The following is a 20,317-nucleotide window of genomic DNA, read 5'->3' on the forward strand; positions in this document are numbered from 1 at the left end:
GGTTAAGACGGAATAAGCCTTCTGAAATGAGATTTTGCCAACTTTTTTAACGTTTTGAGCTTGCAAAATGGGCGCGTTGTGGGGCCTTGAAATCACTCACTCAACAAGCCCAACGGTCACTTGTTGAAAAGTTTGAAGCTTTTTTCTACTCTTCAAATCTTGAACAAATACCACGTCTCTCCATTATTAATCACAAATTAGTATCACATTTACAAATTTCACTATTTCTTTTTAAAAATTTGGTAACGTAAGCTTAAATTCAGCTAGAATGAAGTTGATGAAGGCAATGAAGCAACTCAAATTTTGGTCCAAAAAAAATAAAAGAAATAAAATTCATCATCAATACTACAAATTAGCTCATGATCAATACAATTACAATTTCACACATCCTACTTATAATCCTTCTCCACCCCCGCCACGCCCGCCGCCACCGAGACCACCTCAACCGCCACCGTCACCGCCTCCGGTTTGCCAATGCCATTTTTGTGAACCGTCCGAGCCGTCAGCACCACCATTACCATCATGGGCCTCATGGGTTGAGTCATCCCACGACACTTTCACCGATCATTCACCGTGGCTTGAATCGACCCACGAGAGTTATTCGGGTCATCGTGAGTCGATTGATCCGGGTTCTAGTGAGGAGGATTGTGTTGGTATTGAGTCTGAACAGGAAATGCCAAATGGAGAAGGTTTACTAGTGTTAAAGCAGCAAGATATGGGTCCTAATTTAGAAGAGAATGTTCCTGTTGATGCTTTAGTCAGTGGAAGGCGGCAACCTTCAGGGAATCCGTTTGGTTGTGTCGTTGAAGTTGGGGCTTTCTTGTTCCGTTGCTTCATTCCTTGCTTTCGCGTGTCTGACCATGGCGCGTTCCAATACTCTGTTGCCTCTCTTAAAGCTCTTCCTGATACTGGTCCAGGAAAGAAAATTGTCTGATGCTAACAGAAGCGAAACTATGATTTGGAATTGATCCCGTTATTGTATGGACGTATGGCTATCGCGTATACTGTTTGATAAAGTAGAAAATATATTGTCTGGTTTTATCAGCATGTAATATGAATATCTGAATTATATACTCTGTACTATAAATACAAATTCATTTCGAAGCAGAAATATTTTTGTAATTTATTCGAATATACTAAAAGCAAATGCAATTGATGCCAATCAATAGAGAAGAATACAACATCAAAGCCTTAATCCCAAAATGATTTGGAGTCGGCTGACATGAATTGTCCTTTAGAACCGAAGTCAGGAAAACTTATACTAGGTTTTAAAATCGAAGTACGGATTTCTTTTATAAAAACTTAGAATTTAAATCGAGAATAAAGATTAAAACGATACAAATTAAATCAATAGAGAAGAATGACTGAAATAATTAAATTAGAAGGGACTCAAGGGAGACTAAAGATACAAATTAAATCATAAAAAATGATGTGAAAGGTACAACCTAAACAGACTATTTCATGGTACAAAATTGTTGGGAAGGATCAAGGTGAAGGCCAAATGCTAACTGAAGGACAGTTCCTATCCTTCCTGTTTCGAGCTGAAGTCACTACAAGTATAGTGATGCGGCGAAAACAATATCCCTCTTGATCTTATTGACGGCTTCTTCAAACTTGGATTCTAGCTCTGATTCTCCGATGGATTTAGCCGCTTGAATAAGTTGTTGTAGGACTTCTTCTAATCTCCTTATAGCCCTAATCAAGCTTCCCTCAAATACTTGGGTGATCTCCATTATCTCATAAAATTTGGATCCTTTGGCCCAAGCATACACCGCCTCCATGATATCTGGCCGGAATGAGCTTGTGAAATTCTCGACGTCGATTTCTACCTACAACATCATAAGCATAGGCAAGGTAAGCATTTTGTCGGACAGCATGACAATATTTCTGATGATACACAAGTTCTAGAAGAAAAAGAAGCACTTTTCTGGGATTAACGGATCACGTAGTCAGTGAGTTTTGAACAATTAATTAGCATGCAGATCTTGCAGATAGAATTCATAAGTTGTTTGCAGCTAGAGGATAACAACATCCCTGTGTTTCAAATGTTCCCACCAAACCAAACCCAATCAAGACTCGAAAAGTACAAAACCGCCTTCAACGTGGAAACGAACCAGAATGGCTCAAAACGACACATTTAGAACAAAAATCTTGATAGTCATCAGTCATGACCCAAAATGTCACAAAACAACCCACACATCATATTCGCCCGAAGACCCAAAAAGCCAGCCTGACACAATAACACTGCACCAGAAACGTCCATCCCCAAAATGATCGATTTGAAATGAAACCTTAATATCATGACAAGAAATATCCCAGAATGACCCACCCATAATCACCCCACCTACAAAGACTCAAAAGCCAACCATATAGGACCCAAAATGACACCATAACATTGCAGCCATGCCCAATTTGACACCGTGCATGAATGACCTAAAATGACACCATGCGTAAATGATCGACCTGAAAACAATCCAAATAACACATTTGCTGGGTTTAGCCATGCCCATTTGAAACACAGACACGTTGTTTCCAAGATAAAACATAGTGAAAACTTAATAAGAATTGCTTCCGCAGGCTAATTCAAAAGATAAAAGCAAATGTGGTTTAGTGAGCCATGTTGCCTTTCTTTTCTATATGTTCACCCTTCCCTAAATCAGATAAAATCGCATTAACAATCCTGCAAAATCACTAACACATTCCAATGAAGTTATGTAGCATAATTCTAACAAGTATAAAAAGGGTTTTTTTTTTCGTATTCAGGCAAGAAGGAAGATATTTCCACCTGTGTTACTCAGACACGCCGACACGTGTCGGTGTCCGACACGTGTCGGCGTGTCGGACACGGCTATTTGGGGTGAATTTTCCTATTTTGTGGTCTAAATTGAAGTGTCGAAGTGTCGTGTCGTGTCGGACACCGACACGTGTCTGACACAGTGACACGCGACACGGCAGTTAAGTGAAGTGTCGGAGTAACATAGATTTCCACTACTGCAGATAGATAACATTAAAGCTACCTTGCAGTCAAGTTGAACCTTGGCAACCCTTCTAGCTGCCTCCTGTAATTGTACAAAAAGCAGCTCCAACTCCTCCCGAGGCTTCTGGGCCTCTTTAAGTTTTTCCTGCCATACAAGACAAGACAAAAGGGCCACCATTTCTTCCACTTTTATGTCTTTAAAGACACCACTGAACATAAGCTCAGTCAAAGTCAACTCATCAGCACTACTAATTTCACAGGCAACCTTCCCCTTCAACTCCACAACATCATCATTGCTAATGTAACTGCAATAGCATGAAATCACAGAAATCAGTGTATGCGTTAAAAAAATAGTGATGAGTAAAATGATGCACATTTCAGGACTGTGGGTTCACTTATTCTCCGGACACAATCAGATTATACACAAATCTGAAGTAAGGTCAGCTAGGTAAGATGTGTTACCCAAGTCTCCTCAAAACTCGTTTTCTGGTTTTGAGCTCATCCTTGAACGCCAACGCCGTAGAAGAACGCATTTGTCTTTTGACAGATTTAATCTTTGCTGCTAGCTCTTGCTTCTTATGTAGCATTTGCAATTTCTGCTCGATTAATGGTGACTTGGCAACTTCATGTTTGTCAAATAAGCTCTCTAAAGCTTCAATTCTACGCACAGCCTTCCGATAAGAGCTACTCTGAACCTGAAGAGAAAAAATGAATATTGTAAGATTTGTAACCTGCAACGAGAGGGAGAAAAGGAGGACACTTCTATGAATTTACCTTCATGTCTTCTTCCGGATCTAGCAATGGAACTCCTTCCTTAGAGAATCTGGAAAGAACTTCTGAAACCTTCTTCAATGTGTTTTCTCTAGCCTCCAATGGCAGAAGATCCTTGGATATGATAACTCGTATGCTACTCAAGCTATAGACCTATAGCAAGTGAGATTCATAAGAATTAAGCCACATTCCCTTTGCAGCTCAAACGAGGAATGACAAGATGGGTGAATTACTGCAAGATAGAGGTTCATACAGTGGAAAGCACCACGAGCCCTCTACAGGCTGAGAATCTATCTAATGCCTATTTGATGACACTATCATTCTCCGTACATTACATCCCTAACTCAGGCTTGCAAGTGATATTTTACTATCATGTACTAAGGCAACATATAACAGTGAAACCACTAGCCACTTAAATATTGTAAATTCCTACAGTGATATCATCATAAACCATTAACCCCGATGCATCTAAAAAGGCTCCCGGCCCAAGCAAGTTAAAGGGTAGGAAATACATTGTACATTGTCTTTCCCTTGCAACAAGAGAGCTTTTTTTGCTAAACCTTACTACTACATGAATTAAAAGGGCGCATAGGGTATTGAGGGTAATTTTGATTTAATCTGTTGAAGGCAATAGAACAATAGATCATTTACTCCATCAGAAGTGGAGGGTGATGTCAATTTTGGCCACCTAAATGCCATATTTTCATTCTCCTGCAAGACCTGGATATTGTCTACAGAAATTTTATACTCCGTATCTAATAACTTACTAGAAATATGACATGTACAAATCTACAATAACAAAAAATAGGAACAGTAAGATAACCTTGCCTGAGAAATAGGGACAGAAACCACAAGAGGCTCCCCACGGTTCTTAAGTGGAATAATTTTTGTTGTTCTCTTTGCCCCGCCTTCTTTGCTCACCATACATCTTGTTAGAACATCAATAGTATAATTTGCGTCCTCCGGCTTTTTACTTTCTTCGTCTAAAAGAAAATTCCCGTCAGTTGAAAAGAAAATGATTACTATTACTTTGTTGACCAAATATAATAAATCCCTCACCCTGTGCAGAACTCTTCACCCGCTGAAAATTGATAATGACACCCCAAGTCACATGATCTTCCAAGGAGAAAGAAGGCAGATCCTCAGCAGTCCTTGTGAGCTCAATGCATACAAGTCTTCCAGGCTGCAAGAAAGGCAAGCAGTACTTCGAGGAGAAAGTGATATCACGGACATCTTTTTTCAATGTTTTATACTGCTCAATCAAAGAATAATAGTTCTTCAAGCTATCTTCTTCTTCGATGATGATCGAGTTTTTTTCTTCTTCAAGTTTTTTAGTTTGCCGCTGCAAAAAAGAATGTGAAATATCAGAAAAGTGTATCCAGACAGATAACTCATACTTTTAGTTGAAACTGACCTCAAGATTAGGAATGGCCCGATCTGATTGAAATTGATAGAATGAATTACGAAGTAAATTTTCAGGGTGACCATCTTCACATCGTATTTGGTTCAAAAGCATGTTGTAGCTGAGATGAAACGCACTGGTATACAACAAAAGTAGAGTCAACGAAGCTTAATTTAATTCGTACAGGACACACTAAGGTAATAAGACCACAAAGCGTGAAGTGAAGGAGCACACCGAGGCGCATTGTTTTTTTGAAATGAGTTTCTACAATAAAATACGACTTTTCTGGATTTTAAAGAGAGCCTACGTGTAAAATAGGAATAATGGGGCAAAGGGAAGGACGGGATAAAAGAATTAGAAGAACCAAAAAATATAGACTTTTGTACACACCATGCAAGTAATTCAGATACAAGGAGGTCCATAAGAACAGGATGTCACGTAAGGGATGGCATGCAATGAGTACATCTAGCTGTGAGTGCATGCCTCGAGAAAATCAATACCTGTTCAAACTATCAGCATTTCCTTTTAGCATACTTTTAGCAGTCGAAGGTTCAATCTTTTCATCTACCATCAGAATACATATACCACGCTCATCAATACCTCGACGGCCGGCACGCCCACTCATTTGTATATATTCTCCACTGGATAGCCATCTGAACTTGTCACCATCAAACTTACGGACATTTGTAAACACAACAGTCTTTGCAGGCATGTTCAAACCTATGCTGAAGGTCTCTGTAGCAAACAAACACTGGGAAAATTTGCTAAAATTTAGCACCGTTTAACACCAAAAATCAAACAACTTAAACATTGTACGAGAGTACATAGAGAAATAGGCCTTAAAATGTACTCGTAGATAGTTTGTAGCTAGCATAATGATACAGAGACCTTAAAGTGTACTGATAAAACTACACAAGTTACAAGGGCACTTGCGCATAACCATTTTTTTTCTTTTGAAAGATGTGGAACTATACTTCCACCATCAAGCCAAAATTGGTGGTAAAGATAGATGTAACATTGTAACCCCTGCATACTTATCATGTTATTTAATCACCAGACTTGATCACTGAACCTCAGACGTTGTTGCCTGATGAGCATGTAATTAAATCAAGGCAGCAACCTCGAAACGTGACAGTCCTATAAAGATTTTGACTATCATCATTACCATATTCACCACAACTTGATTCAATATCAGTCTGTGAAAATTAGGCTGCGACAGCTGATACCGCAAATTGTGACCGAAAATGAGATTTAATACTATACTGAATCTTGATCGTCATGATCGTGATGGGGTATAGCTGCCCACATTCAATACCTTGATGAAATCACTAATACCGTAGTTGTTGTCATGTCTAGTGACTTGATTGGCAAAATCATCACATAAGCAGTTTGATATATTACCTTAATGAGACCTTCTTGAAATAGAATTTCAATAACTTCCTTCAGAATTGGAAGCAAGCCAGAATGATGAACGCCAATTCCACGTTTTAAGAGAGGCAGCATATTGGAAACCTACAAATAACCAAAAGCACACACATTATGCTCAATCCACAAGGCCAAACCTGTTCCAAAGAGCAAAGGGTGGTGGAAAACTTCAATACAGAGACACAGGACCAGCGATTCAGTGAAAGTGATTCCCAGGTCAACAAAATATGATTGTGCATTGAATAGGTTACCATATATCTGTGGATGCCCATTATTTGATGACCATGCAAGGATAGATATCTATATATTAAACATCTGGACCCTACCACATTATACCTCAATGTTGAGTTAAAGCTGGCAGCCCAGTATTATGAACCGATGCATGGCCATAAAATCAGGTCTTTGTTGCAGTGTGTAGTCTTTCTGGCATTTAGATTTTGTCACGTCAATAATGGCCATTGCTTGTTACATGATAAAGCATGGGATATTGGTTAATAATGGGCTTTCTTTACTAATGTCCCCCTTTCACTTGACAACTAGGCGTAAAGTGAAGTTCTTCATAAAAACACCACTGATACGGCACCTTTCCTTATACCTAGCGCGTTTTGTCTCAGTTATGTCCATTTATATTATGAGGTTTCACACTATCACAAACCATGATGGGCAAACATTCTAGATGACTCTTCATAATTAACAAACCATCCCAGCTATCTCCTGAACAATGTGTCATTATGTAACCTCCTAACTTTAAATACAACAGAACCCTCCCATATATCTCCTTCATAAGGATTCATCCAATGTAGTCTTCTGATTTCATGGGCATGGATCTAATACATTTCTTTTCAACAAGAAATTGTTCCATTTTGTAGTGCATATATGTAACTAATAGTAAAGTGACATCCACGTGATCCTGACTGAAATGAACAATCCCTGGCCAGGCTCTACTCTGGGCGGAAAATTTTAATACTGCATCTTTCATGGACAACAGAATGATCAGTTTCCTAAGATAGATGCCCCAATCTTATCCAAGAAACGACCAAACAGATGAACCCCTGACCAAAATATGACCCGACTTATACAATGTTTTTTACTAACCCAAAAGAAAATGTTACCCTGCAAGGATGTGGCAGTGTGGTACAGAATATAACGAAAAGCAGCAGGACCATACAGACCTATTAAGCAACCTTAAGTCCCACAACCAATATGGAGCCCCAAAGAAAAAACAAAAATTCAGCTTAGCTGGTAAGCCGACGAACTATAATTTAGAGAAACAGTCCAGAACTGCCTGACTAGTGACTACTATCAAGAGTTGAAACAAGAACGGTTACCTGAGGTAGCTTCTTGTCATCATCAGAAAGCATGTCCATTGCACTCCAGAAGATAGTTTCTATATTCACCTTCTCATCATCACCACTCAAATCCATCTTTGCCATCTAGAAGTCAGCAAGTAAGAACAATTAACATTCAATAACGTAATTCTAATGATAGACTTCACCAAGGACAACGCCTTGGTGTGTTTTATATAAAAACCGTAACAGATATTGAGAAGAGACAATTACGTCATCACTGATCCAATACTCAGTATAACAAAGTAACTCTGCAAATGACCTTGAAACAAACTGATATCTAGAGGCATATACATAAAGAAGAAGTAGGCTTGGGTAGAAGGTAGGTCAGCCTAACATGGCCTTTGTGGCGGTGTGGCCAAACAAAATGCAGGCTAGTGGTTTTAGAAGGGGTCAGATAGGCTGTCCTGCCTCTGAACAGCTCTAACGTAAACATAAGCATGATTATCTGATGTACAGAGTGCCATAACCCTACAGTTCCTGTTTCATTATTATATAGACAAAATATAAAAATATAATTAAGACAAGAGAGTGTGTCACTAGGAAAGCATGGCAAATCTTTACCTGCATGGCCAGAAATTCGCACTCTCTTTTGCTGAAACTAAAAAGTATAATCGGGTCATATTGACGCTGTATGAGCATTTTCACCAGCTTGAAGATATCACTTTCTTCTCCCACTTTACCCACCACTACACCCTTCTGCCACTTTTTCTTTCTATCAACTTCAGCAGCAGGGATAAGAGCATTCAAGGCTTTCTGGAAACTGTCTTCTCGGAATTTTGCCTTTTCATCAACCACCAAGTACAAGCCTTTACCACCAGATGGAAAAATATAATGCTGAAGTGGTGTTGGCCGGTAATCTGTATAAACAATATGGCATGGCTGCTGGTGGACCTGACGTACACGTAACAAATCAAATCATCATATTGTCGGAAGATTAAGATGCAACATAAATTCTTGATGACAAATTGAAATCCTGTCCTATTCTGTTGTTGTCAGATAGTGTGGTAAGAGAGATAGGGTTTCTATCTTCTTTTGTTTCGATTGGATCCGTTTTTAAGGAATGCTTTGCTGGGCTTGGGCCTTTGTCTTTTGTCTGGTTGACGGACAGTGTCTTGTGACGGTTTGATTAAACCTTGTATAGTTTCTGCTATTTTATTAATATACTCTTACATTTCACCAAAAAAAAAAAATCTTGATGCTAAAATATGCCACACAACCATCAGGATTACACCATAAATCAATGAAACCTATTCGTTTTACAAGAAAATTATGACATGAAGCAAATTACAATAAAATAATGCTGGAAAGTGCAAGAAACGTGACTATCAAACGTGACTGCCACAAATAAATGATGACTCAAGTCACAGAGATGAAAGTTCCTAGAGAAAGACTAAGATCCGAGACTCCAATACTTCCTATCCACGGACATTTCATGAAACAAACAAAAACGATGCATTACACGGTAACATGAAAACAGAACTAACAAGTAACAAGGATAGAAAAAGAAATGGAAACAGGTACCTTTGCAACCCAGTCTGCAAACTCCTTGGCATTAGGCACAGTGGCTGAAAGAAAGACAAATCGAGAGTTCTTTGGAGCCATTACTATGCTTTCTTCCCACACCACACCACGCTCCCTATCCCGCATATAATGAACCTCATCAAATATTGCCCATGCCACCTCTCTCGTAACTTCTGACCCTTTATATTGCATAGTCCGCCAAATTTCTGTTGTCATCACCTACATTCAAGTATGATTTACAAATCTGTTAGGCTGAACTAAGGGTACACCTTAAACACATAACAATAGCAAGCAAGAGTTACCAAGCAAGAAGCATTAGGATCAATGGTAACATCTCCCGTCATCAACCCAACATCTGAAAACTCTTCTTTAAATTCACGATATTTCTGGTTGCTTAGTGCCTTGATAGGTGAAGTGTATATCACCCTTTGCTTGTTGCGCAATGACATAGCAATAGCATATGATGCAACAACTGTCTTTCCAGCTGATGTATGGGCAGATACCTGGCAACAAGATCTTATTAATTAGCTACGATTCAAAGGTTTTGTCAAACCATCTTATGTCTCGTCAAACCACCTTCTGTTTTATCACCATGCAAATCAAAATGCATACTTTGTAATAAGTAAGACAGTAAAATATGTAACTCATCAAAAGGAATGTTGAAGCTTGGTCACATGACTCCGGCCTCGACAAAAAAATGGCACGGAGCAGCGGAACAACAAAAAATTATTAGCTGGACACTAAAATGAAGTTGGGGCATTCTAAAATTTAACAAACAAGCCACGTGAAATCAAGAATACAATAGCCTTGTAGCTTAACCCAAAAAACGACAACTCCAACAGCAAAACCTTGCTCCATGGTTCAAGCAGAAGCTAACATCCAATAAAAATATGCCGCGACCGCGGCATAAAACTATTTACATTCTGCAGCGGCTCTCAATCCTCACATGAATTACTCCCCCCATCTGAGACAAAATGACCATCATTCCATTTGGTAGGTCATTAATTTCTTCAATTTGTAGACTAAGTAACTTCAAAATTGGAAAGGGTTAGACAAAAAGACAACCTCTAACAAAGTGGGAGGAAATGATATATTAGCAAGTAACAAGCTTTCTCGAGTAAACGTAGTCGGATTAATTCATTCAAATCTTTAGCTAAGTTCTGAATCCCTTTACTCAAAATAAACAGAAACAGGTCAGCAGATGTCATTACCCTACTCCGTAAAAGACACGAGTGCTCACTTTCCAATGGAGCCAAAAGCCAATGGCTCACTAAATTAGCTGCATCTCTTTTTTATTGTGAAATACTCCCTCTGTTCCGTTCATTTGTTGTCCTATTCCATTTTGTGGTGTCTCAGTCAATTGTTGTACATTCTATTTTAAGAATGAACTTGATGAACAATTTGATCATTCACACTCAATTTGTTCCACTTGTCATTTATTAATTGCCCCCCTCCCCTTTCTTTGGTCTTTGTGCCAAAATCAAAGGACAACAATTGACCGGGACGGAGGGAGTAACAGTTACTTGATGCAATTCTCAGTGCAATTGTTAGTTTAAGTCATTCGGAAACAGTCACTCTGTATTGCCAACATAGGACTAAGGCTCCGGCAGGTAATGTCGTTGATAATCACAAAAGACATGAGCTTTCAAAGTAACACATATACTCCCTCCGTCTCGATCATTTGTTTACATTTAATTCTTTATAAAGGATATCTTAATCAAAGGTAAACAAATGATTGAGACGGAGAAATAAATTATTAAAACCCCGCATCAGCAACGCCTAGTAATCTAGTATAAGCTTCCAATAACACAATATCATAACAAAACATAATATTTTTCAAAAACAATACCATGACAGATTCTCCATGCTCAAGGCATTTAATCGCTTCAGCTTGAAAAGGGTCAAGAGTGAACGGAAATTCCTTAGCTGGTCCAATTCCATTATTAGAAGACGATGACGACGACGGCGAAGGAGGCGTATACCCCTCAGGGTAAGAAACATCATGAAAACAAGCTATATTATTAGCATCATTTTCATTGATATTGATATTGTTGTTTTCATCATCGTTTTCTCTGTGAATTTTTTGTGGAGGTGAATTGGACTCCATTGTTGTACTTGGGTCACCTTCTTCCATTGATTTCCTCTTCACTGAACTCAAAGGTGTATTATTTCCTGACATTCTGAAATTCTGAGCTTTCTGGAGTTCAAATTAAAGGTAATGTATCAGCAGGATAAAGAGAAGACGTTAAATGTGTGATTTTGAAGATATTCGGATCAATTTTTTAGGGTTTTGGTGGAATTTGGGGATTTTGATGGATTGGGACTCAAGTGGAAGAGAGGGTTGCGAAAGGAGGAGGCCGAGGAGCGTCGTATGGAAGAAGAGGAAGGTTTTGTGTAAAATGTAACTAGGTTTATGGCTTAACTCTTGTAACTTGTGAATTTACTCTAGCTAGATTTGTCAAACGGGTTACATTGGTTACGTTCTAATAAAACGGGTTATGATTATTGCCCTAATCCCCTTTTACTATTAAGAGAATAAAAATACTCTTAGTTTCTTTCCAAAAAGCATCTAGCTAAATAAGGTAATATGCAAAATTTTCTTTCATTACATTATTATCTTTTCATTGAATATATTCTTATAAATAAACTCTAATTTTTTAAATAAATTCATAATTATGATTTTTTTTCATTAAAATAAAATTAAATTGAAATTAAATTATAAACTATAAGTTGCTAAATTTTTCAGTAATGCAATAATTATTATTGTAGAGAATATATAACTTGACACATTCTTATTATTAGCTTCGTGACAAAAAATAAATGCATTAAAAAAAATCACAACTTAAATAATTTTGTATTATTAGTTTTCTGTTTTCAATTTTTTTTTGTTTCACATCAAAATACAATGGAGTGAACTCATAAATATCAATGAGGTGCAAATTTAAAAAGTATAAATCCTCCCATATATATACTAAGAGAAAACTTCTCTAAAGTTTCCCTCCAAAGTGTTCAACCTTATTGTTCCGGGTGTAATTCCGAAGCAGGATTATGACCACTTAAGTTTGTTGAATTATGTCGTTGCTCGTCTCTTCCTTTCACTCTTTCCTGTCAAGATGAACAAACTGAGGGCTCGGCTTGGGGCCGAACGTACTCACTCCGACGCTCAAGTCAGTAAACTTAGAGAGATAAGTTGTATGTTAACTTGGCAAAGTATATTGTAGAGAGATAAGGGGGTTTATACCAGATTTCCAGTTAGTTTGGGATCGTTTTCTCAATGAGAGATGATGAGTATTTATAGACTTTCACCTTTTGTCACGTAGTGGCCAAGTGGCATAGCAGGTGGAAAGACTGTCTTACCCTCGGCCGAGGGACCCATGTGTGCCAGTAGGTAGGCTGGTTGACTCCATCGAGGGGAATTTGGATGTGAGTACACGGATTTGCCTCTCGGCCAGGCTAGTTCCGAGCCGAGACCCAGTGACAGTAGCCGTGCGAGGCTTCGTCGGTTAGGTCGCTTTTCTTTTGACTTGTTGTCTTTTAGCTTTGACCTTGCTTAATATGTTGACTCGGTCAGCAGGTGCAGAATATGCCCCATCACTTATATATGGAAACAAATTAGATTTTCATTTATTAAACTAATTTTCCATTTAAATTTAAAAAATCTATACATATAAATTGTACTCGTATCTCCTAATATTAACTTCGTGACGAAAAAATAATGTATTAAAATGAGGTAGTTAAAATATTTTCATAAAAAAACACAATTCGTGGAATTATTCAATTCTTTTGATTAATTTTAATAAAAATTCGTGAGATATAAATCTAAAATCTATAACTAATATAGTAAAAATTAAAATGCCTATATTTACCGCGCATTTGCGCGGGATCTACACTAGTTAACGATAAATTGTCATTTGCTCAGCGGAAAAGGGAGATTTGACACTGGATAATTGATTGTGATTAACTAAAACACATTATTCAATTTTATATTCATAATTATTCATCTTAGCCGTCCATATTATGTATTTTACTTGTCTTATCTAATTTGAATTATAATTGTGGATTATCTCGATTACCATTTGTTGGACCATATAGATATATGATTAAGTTTTGATAATGACAAGTATGCGCTTTATATTATATATACTCACTACAAGAAAAACTAAAACAGGCGACCGAAATTTGGCGACTGATATATTTAGTCGCCAAATTGGCGACTGATTTTCAATTTGGCGACTGAAATCAGTCGCCAATTTGGCGACTGTCTTTTTTTAAAAGGGAATAAAACTTGGCGACCGAGAATTAAAATATGGCGATCGATTTATGTGTAGTCGCCAAATTGGCGCGAAATTCGATCGCCAAAATGAATTTCGATCGCCAATTTTCTTAGTAGAAACCATTTGTCATTTTTTAAAAAGGAATCTATTTGGCGACCGTGTTTTGACAATTGGCGATCGATGTAGGAGTAGTCGCCAAATTTGGCGTGAAAAGCGATCGCCAAATTGCTTTTCGATCGCCAAATTTTTTTATAGAAAAGAAGACCTCTCTCCGCTTTACTCTTTCGAAACAAAAAAAAAAAAAAAAAAAAAAAGAGAGGAAAGCGGGCGAAACAAAGTGACGACAACAACCACACAACCACACCACCACTTCCACCACTTCCACCACCGTGACCACCGTTCTCATTGCCTCCATCACTCTCTTTAATTAGGTTAGTTTTTTTTTGTTTAATTTCAGTTTAATTTGTTTAATTTGTTAGATTAATTTGTAGTTAGTTTGATTAATTTGTGGTTAGTTTGTTAGATTTATTTGTAGTTAGTATGTTAGATTAATTTGTAGTTAGATTTAGTTTAATTTGTGTTTGAATTAAAAGGGAATGATTAAGGGGGTTTGTGTTTAGGTTTAGGGTTATGGGTGGGGGTGGAGGTCGGCCGTGGGTGGTGGCGGTGGGGGAAGGGTGGCCGTGGGTGGTGGCGGTGGGGGAAGGGAATTATTGTTATTATTATTAGTATTAGTATTATTATTAGTATTTGTATTATTATTATTATTGTTATTATTATTATTATTATTATTATTATTATTATTATTATTATTATTATTATTATTATTACTAATTAAACCGCCTTATTATTATTAATGTTAAGCTAAGTGAAACCGTCCTTTGCATTAATGGAATTAGCTAAGTGGAACCGTCTTTTGGATTAAGAGAAATTATCTATTAGCTAAGTAGAACCTTCTTTAGGACTTGATTTTGATAAATTTAGTTTGATAATTCATGTTATTGATGAATTGAGGTAGAATAACCTTGAGTACGCGTCCGGAGCAGGAGGAGGAGTTTGTGCAGGAGGATCCGATGCAGACAGACGGTGACGGTGAGGAGAGTGACGCTACCGACGAGCCACGGGTGCCGATACGGTACACTTCGGATCATAAGATGATTCTTGAGCCGGCGGGATTATGGTAAGTTTTATTCTTTATTAGTCTACTATTTTTTTTTTTTTTTTTTTAAATAATAATTGTTTGTAATTTTACATGTTCAAAATAAATGCAAGTTTATGGACGATTGCGTGGTACGAGGTGTCACGAAAAGCACGAAGACTAATTTCGTGGGTCCAATTCCTACATCGTGGACACAAGCTTCTCCTGCACAAAGAGATGCGTGGTTCAATAACTTTCGGGTATATATTTTCCGTATTTCTTTGTTTTAATAACCAAGGTTATACTTTTATAAATACTAATATGAAATTTTGTCGCTTTTTTTTTGTAGCAAGCATATGCTTGGTCACCGTCTCAAGAACGGAATGTCCGTATCAGGTACGAGGAAGTCGGTACTCGACGATATCGGGACGTGATTTGGAAGGTAGTTAGGCGCCCAAAGGAACCAGACCACATGAAAGGTATTTAATTAACTTGTTTTGTTATTTGTATTAATTAGTATATACTCTCTTATATTATAAATAATATCAGTAACTTATTAGTTATGATTTCATATGTGTAATTGCAGGTGACAAGTATGAAGGCTTAATAAAGCATACCAAAACTCCCGCTTTTCAGAAGAAGTCTAAGCAAGCATCCCTCAACAAAAGAGGAGGAAAGGAAGACGCCGTGAACGAGCCTACTCATTACGCGGGTTCACGATCGTTCTGGAATCGTATGTTGGGGGTAAGTTTGTCTATTATTTCACACTTTTTTTTTTGTTTTCAATGCAACATGTTTATTTTATGTTAGATTTTTTGTTGATTTTCTAACATGTATGTTTTTTTTTTCATTCAGAGAGGAAAGAAGAAGTCACGGCCCGATTGCGACGGTACAGGAATGTTTTACGGACACGCATTCCAGGGTTGACCACAAAGGGGTTAGAACTTGGACTAAGCCAAAAGACAAGCAATTATATGTAAGTTTCCGTAACATTTAATTTTTGTTGATTTACTCTCTTTTAAAACGTCGTATATAAGGTGGTTACCATATTAACTTACAACAATTTGTTTAATATTGTAGGAAGCATTTGAACAAGAAAAAGCCGCCAATCCAGAAACTCCGGATAATGACATATGGTATAAGTTGGTGGATGGCTTCAAGAAAGGGCACGTGTATGGTACCGGAAGTTCAACACCGGCTTTCTATGAGAAAACGCGTAGGAGATCGACTTCAACAATTCCCAGCAACACGTATCAACCGGGAATTATTAGTCAACTTCAAGGTCAAATAAAGGAGCGTGATGAACGTGATGTCAAACGTGATGAAGAATTGCGCCAAATGAAGGAAAGAATGGCAATGTTTGAGACTTGGTGGCAAGGTTGTAACCCCGGAACTCGACCCAACTACGATCCAAATTATCCGCATGGTCCACATGGGGGGAGTGGAGCCGGTGTTGGCTTCCAAGTAGGATGATTTTAGCATGTAAGCTTGTAGAACTTGAACTTTAGACTTGAACATTAGAATCACTTAGCTTGTAAAACTTTCATTTTCAATATATGAAATGAAGTTTGAGAAAATGGGAGGTGTTGGGTTGAAATGTATGGTGTTGTGTGTGTTGAAATTTGGGATGTATGGTGTTGTGGAACATCGTTTTTTATGCAGGTCGTAAATATTTGGCTAGCAATGAAAACGAGAAAAACCACCAAAACATACAGTGGTTTTGGCGACTGATTCGTACATTTTGGCGACTGATTTGTAAGGTAGTCGCCAAAATGGCGACTGAATTGCAGTCGCTAAATTCCAATTCAGTCGCCAAATTTGGTCAGCCAAACTGGCTACGTCACCCAAAAAAGGCGACTGAGTAGTGAATTTGGCGACTGCTATTCAGTCGCCAAATTGGCGACTACCTTTAATCAGTCGCCAATTTGGCGACTACCCAATCAGTCGCCATTTTTTGTATTTCGCGACTGATTTGGCAGTCGCCAAATTTGGCGACCGACTTTAGTCGCCAAAGCTAGAAAAGGCGACTAAGGTCCGCGACTGACGTTTGGCGACTGATTTCAGTCGCCAAATTGATTTTGGCGACTGATTTCAGTCGCCAAAATCAGTCGCCTGTTTTAATTCTTTTTGTAGTGACTCTTGCTCGTAATCGTTTGTTTAGTCTTCATAAGATTGACTTAGGTTACAAGTTTAGCAAATAATGTTATAGCATCCTTGGCTATAACATTGAAGATTTGTGAAGCATCGTTCAAGTAATGTTATAGCGGCTTGAGCTATAACATTGAAGATTCTTAAAGCGTCATAGTAACTGTAACAAGTTTCAAGTATGATGATCACTCAAGCAAAAGGCTCGATCAAGTCTATAACAAGCTCAAGATGAAGTCTATAACAAGCTCAAGATGAAGAGCTTATGATAAAGATAAAGAGATGATCCTACATTGAAGATCTCCAGGAAGATTAGATAGCGTAGGTCATCGTCTTATAACGGTATTTAAAGAAATGATTTTGGTAAGTAAAGTTATAACTGTTTTGGTTATAACATTACCTACCAGACTCAATGTTATAGGTGATTTAGCTATAACATTGAGCTGCAATATTAAAAACGCACGACTTGTTTTTTAAATTGTTTTGAAAATAGTTTTTCAAATCTTATCTTTATATTCTTTAAATGAAAAAACTATTTTGTAGTAGATTGAAGTTTGCACTTGAATTGGGTTATGAATAGATAATCACCCTTTAGTTAGGCCGACTTTGTGTGACAACTTATGGGTTGTTACTTGGTGGCTAACTAGGGTTTTGTACTAACTCATATCTAAACCCTAATTTGTTTAACCTAATATCTTACTAGGGTTTCACGTTGGATGTAGTAGGCTTATGGGCCGTCTCCTATACGTGTAAAACTCCTTGTGCAAGTAAAGATTAGGGTAAATCTAAATAAGATTATTATTAAAGATATTTTATATCTTTATGGTTATTTAGATTTATTCCATATCTTCTACTAAGATATTGTTAGGTTAAATAATAAGATTGGATCTCCTACTTCCTCCCATCCAGACCAAAGGTTACAGTTGCTTTATCACACTTGCCGAGACACGTTTTGTAACGTGTATATCTTTAGTTACACATTATTAAAAGTTATAAAAATTTGATATTGTTATAGCATTCATGACGATAAATCAAACAAGATCTCACATGACTATATTTTGTCTTATAGATTAAGAATAATATCAAAGATTCCATACGACCATGAATAGTGCCAAAAAGCAACTGTAACCTTTGGTCTGGATGGGAGCAAGTACTTACTATATACTTCACACGTGATCTATATAGTATCTAGGGTTTATGGTAAAAATCTTAAATAAATATTTGTTAGAGATATTTTATCTCCTTATATTTATTTTATATCTTTTACCTAAAATATTGTTGGATTAAAATAGGAAAAAGATATATATATCTTATTCCTTCCTTAACCTACACGAGATCCTCTCCATATCTAGGGTTTAGGTAAAGATCTTAGATAAAATATTTGTTAAAGATATTTTATCTCCTTATATTTATTCCATATCTTTTACTAAGATATTATTAGAATAAATAAATGGATTAAGATCTTTTTCTTGCTTGGATAAGATTCATGGTAAATCAAAATAATATTTGTTAGAGATTTCTTATCTCCATATATTATTTTTATTTTATTCTTTCCTATCTTCCAAGATTTTATGAGTTGTAAATGATTAAATAAGATTTAACCTAATTTCTTCCTTGTGCATCAATCCACACGACATCTAGGGTTTCTTAGATGAAAACCTAGATCTCCTCTCTACTATAAATACTACACATGATAATTCATTTAAAGCACTTTTCAATATTCGAACAAAACATCCTTTGCAAACGTTTTTAATTTTATTATTCTGTTTGCAAGTTAAAATTGTTTTTGAAAAGTCGTGTGTTATCTTATATTGCAATTATTTCTAAGTATCGTCATAAGATTATAGCGCTTAAATATTGTTTCTTACTCGTTCATATTTTGAACACTAGAAGAACAATCAAGCACTTTCTTAGTAACTTAAGATAGTCAAAACCGAATATCTAGTGATATTCAAATTGAGTTATAGCTAGAGTTAGCTATACGAGTTGGGTTGATAATTTTGTAATCCGAAGAAAGGTACTAAAATTATTAATCGAGAATAGTGGACGTAGGCTTCGACGTGTGAAACTGAACCACTTCAAAACCGTGTGTCTTTGCATTTTCGTTTTTGTTCATTTCATTACGTTAATAATCAACTAGTTAATTAGTTAAAGTTTAATCAATAAACTTTAAGTAATTAATTACTTTGTTATAAAATAAAAAGTAGGCATAAATTTTTAAATACTCAATTCACCTCCCCTCTTGAGTATTTCGGGTGTGATAGACTCTTCACCATTTCTTCTCTCATGGAGTCATGGAGTACATTTTTATCTTTATCGATGTGATTACATTTTTTTTTAGCTTCTAGATAGTTAATAACACATTTTTAGTATGAGGCGGTCTCTCAAGAGACATACTCGATTACTCGTGAACATTCATTTGGATCGTTCCACTCAAGGTAAAAAAAAAAATTGTTTCCCGTCTTTGCTCTAATGTCATTGTTGTACGCAGTAACTTGTGTTGGAAAGGCATTTATTTAGATCCAAGATGTCCAAGGTGTAGGGAGGATGAGGAGACTGGAAAACATATGTTGTTTGACTATTTTCATGCTCGTATGATTTGGGCTTTGTCTCCTTTACCCCCTAACCCTAGCCAACGTGGTGTTTTTTGTGTGAAAGATTGGATTAACAAGTTCTTGTGTGCTCGTGAGAAGGATGTGCATGGGATTGTTGCTATTTTTGCATGGAATATTTGGCGGTCAAAGAATTTATGGTGTTTTGAACAAAAACTAGTTTTGTGACCCGTGAAATTCACGGGATCTTTTGTTTTTTACTATGATATTTTTAGTGAATCAAATCATAACATTCTACAATATGGTTTCATGTTTTAAGACTTCTATAAAATCAAGACAAATTAGTTTTTTTGTACAAAAGTTTTATGTAAAATCAGAAATTAAAGTGTTATATAATAAATACTTTTATCAAAACCATGCCATTATTTGACGTTCTTTTATGAGGGTTTTAAACGGTAAGTGGTGTTACTCAAATCCTTTTACGTGATTTGTGATAGGTCAAATATGCGCAAATGGAAGCTGATTAAAATCAATTAATAATACAGGTATTCGCATAATCGAAAACCGAAGTAACTCAATGGAAGCTGATTAAAATCAATTAATAATACAGGTATTCGCATAATCACATTACATGAAACCATAATATTATCAAACAAAGATTGCCAAACATGCAACACCCTCACTAATTAGATTTTAAAATTTTATCAACAAATCCAAAATTAATATAAAACACACGATTAGAATTGTTGTGACAAAAACTAAC

General features: G+C 36.7%; 1 protein-coding gene and 1 long non-coding RNA gene across 2 annotated transcripts; one reads left to right on the forward strand and one right to left on the reverse strand.

Moving 5' to 3' along the window:
* Window positions 1-1,353: 1,353 nt before the first annotated feature.
* LOC141643834 (DExH-box ATP-dependent RNA helicase DExH9) lies at window positions 1,354-11,887 on the reverse strand. Its single transcript, XM_074453154.1, has 14 exons — window positions 11,295-11,887; window positions 9,748-9,948; window positions 9,446-9,664; window positions 8,486-8,815; window positions 7,904-8,008; window positions 6,552-6,662; window positions 5,651-5,901; window positions 5,163-5,286; window positions 4,808-5,090; window positions 4,577-4,731; window positions 3,752-3,901; window positions 3,440-3,672; window positions 3,018-3,282; window positions 1,354-1,829 (listed from the first exon to the last, which is right to left on the reverse strand). Exons 1-14 carry the CDS (start codon window positions 11,622-11,624, stop codon window positions 1,551-1,553), a joined length of 3,036 nt encoding a protein of 1,011 aa, XP_074309255.1. The 5' UTR covers window positions 11,625-11,887; the 3' UTR covers window positions 1,354-1,550.
* Window positions 11,888-15,002: 3,115 nt separating this feature from the next.
* LOC141631755 (uncharacterized) lies at window positions 15,003-15,688 on the forward strand. The gene is made up of 3 exons (XR_012537703.1): window positions 15,003-15,117; window positions 15,207-15,336; window positions 15,444-15,688. It is a non-coding gene; the product is annotated as an uncharacterized LOC141631755 (long non-coding RNA).
* The last annotated feature ends 4,629 nt before the right edge of the window (window positions 15,689-20,317 follow it).

This window comes from Silene latifolia, chromosome 2 (genome assembly GCF_048544455.1).
Source record: "Silene latifolia isolate original U9 population chromosome 2, ASM4854445v1, whole genome shotgun sequence".
NCBI classification, from domain to species: domain Eukaryota; kingdom Viridiplantae; phylum Streptophyta; class Magnoliopsida; order Caryophyllales; family Caryophyllaceae; genus Silene; species Silene latifolia.

Coding starts and splice junctions, on each gene's coding strand:
- LOC141643834 (XM_074453154.1), bottom strand. CDS start 11,624: ATGTCAGGAAATAATACACCTTTGAGTTCAGTGAAGAGGAAATCAATG. Junction 9,949..11,294: donor AGCATGGAGAATCTGTCATG/GTATTGTTTTTG, acceptor TCTTGTTGCCAG/GTATCTGCCCATACATCAGC. Junction 4,732..4,807: donor GGTGAAGAGTTCTGCACAGG/GTGAGGGATTTA, acceptor ATTTTCTTTTAG/ACGAAGAAAGTAAAAAGCCG.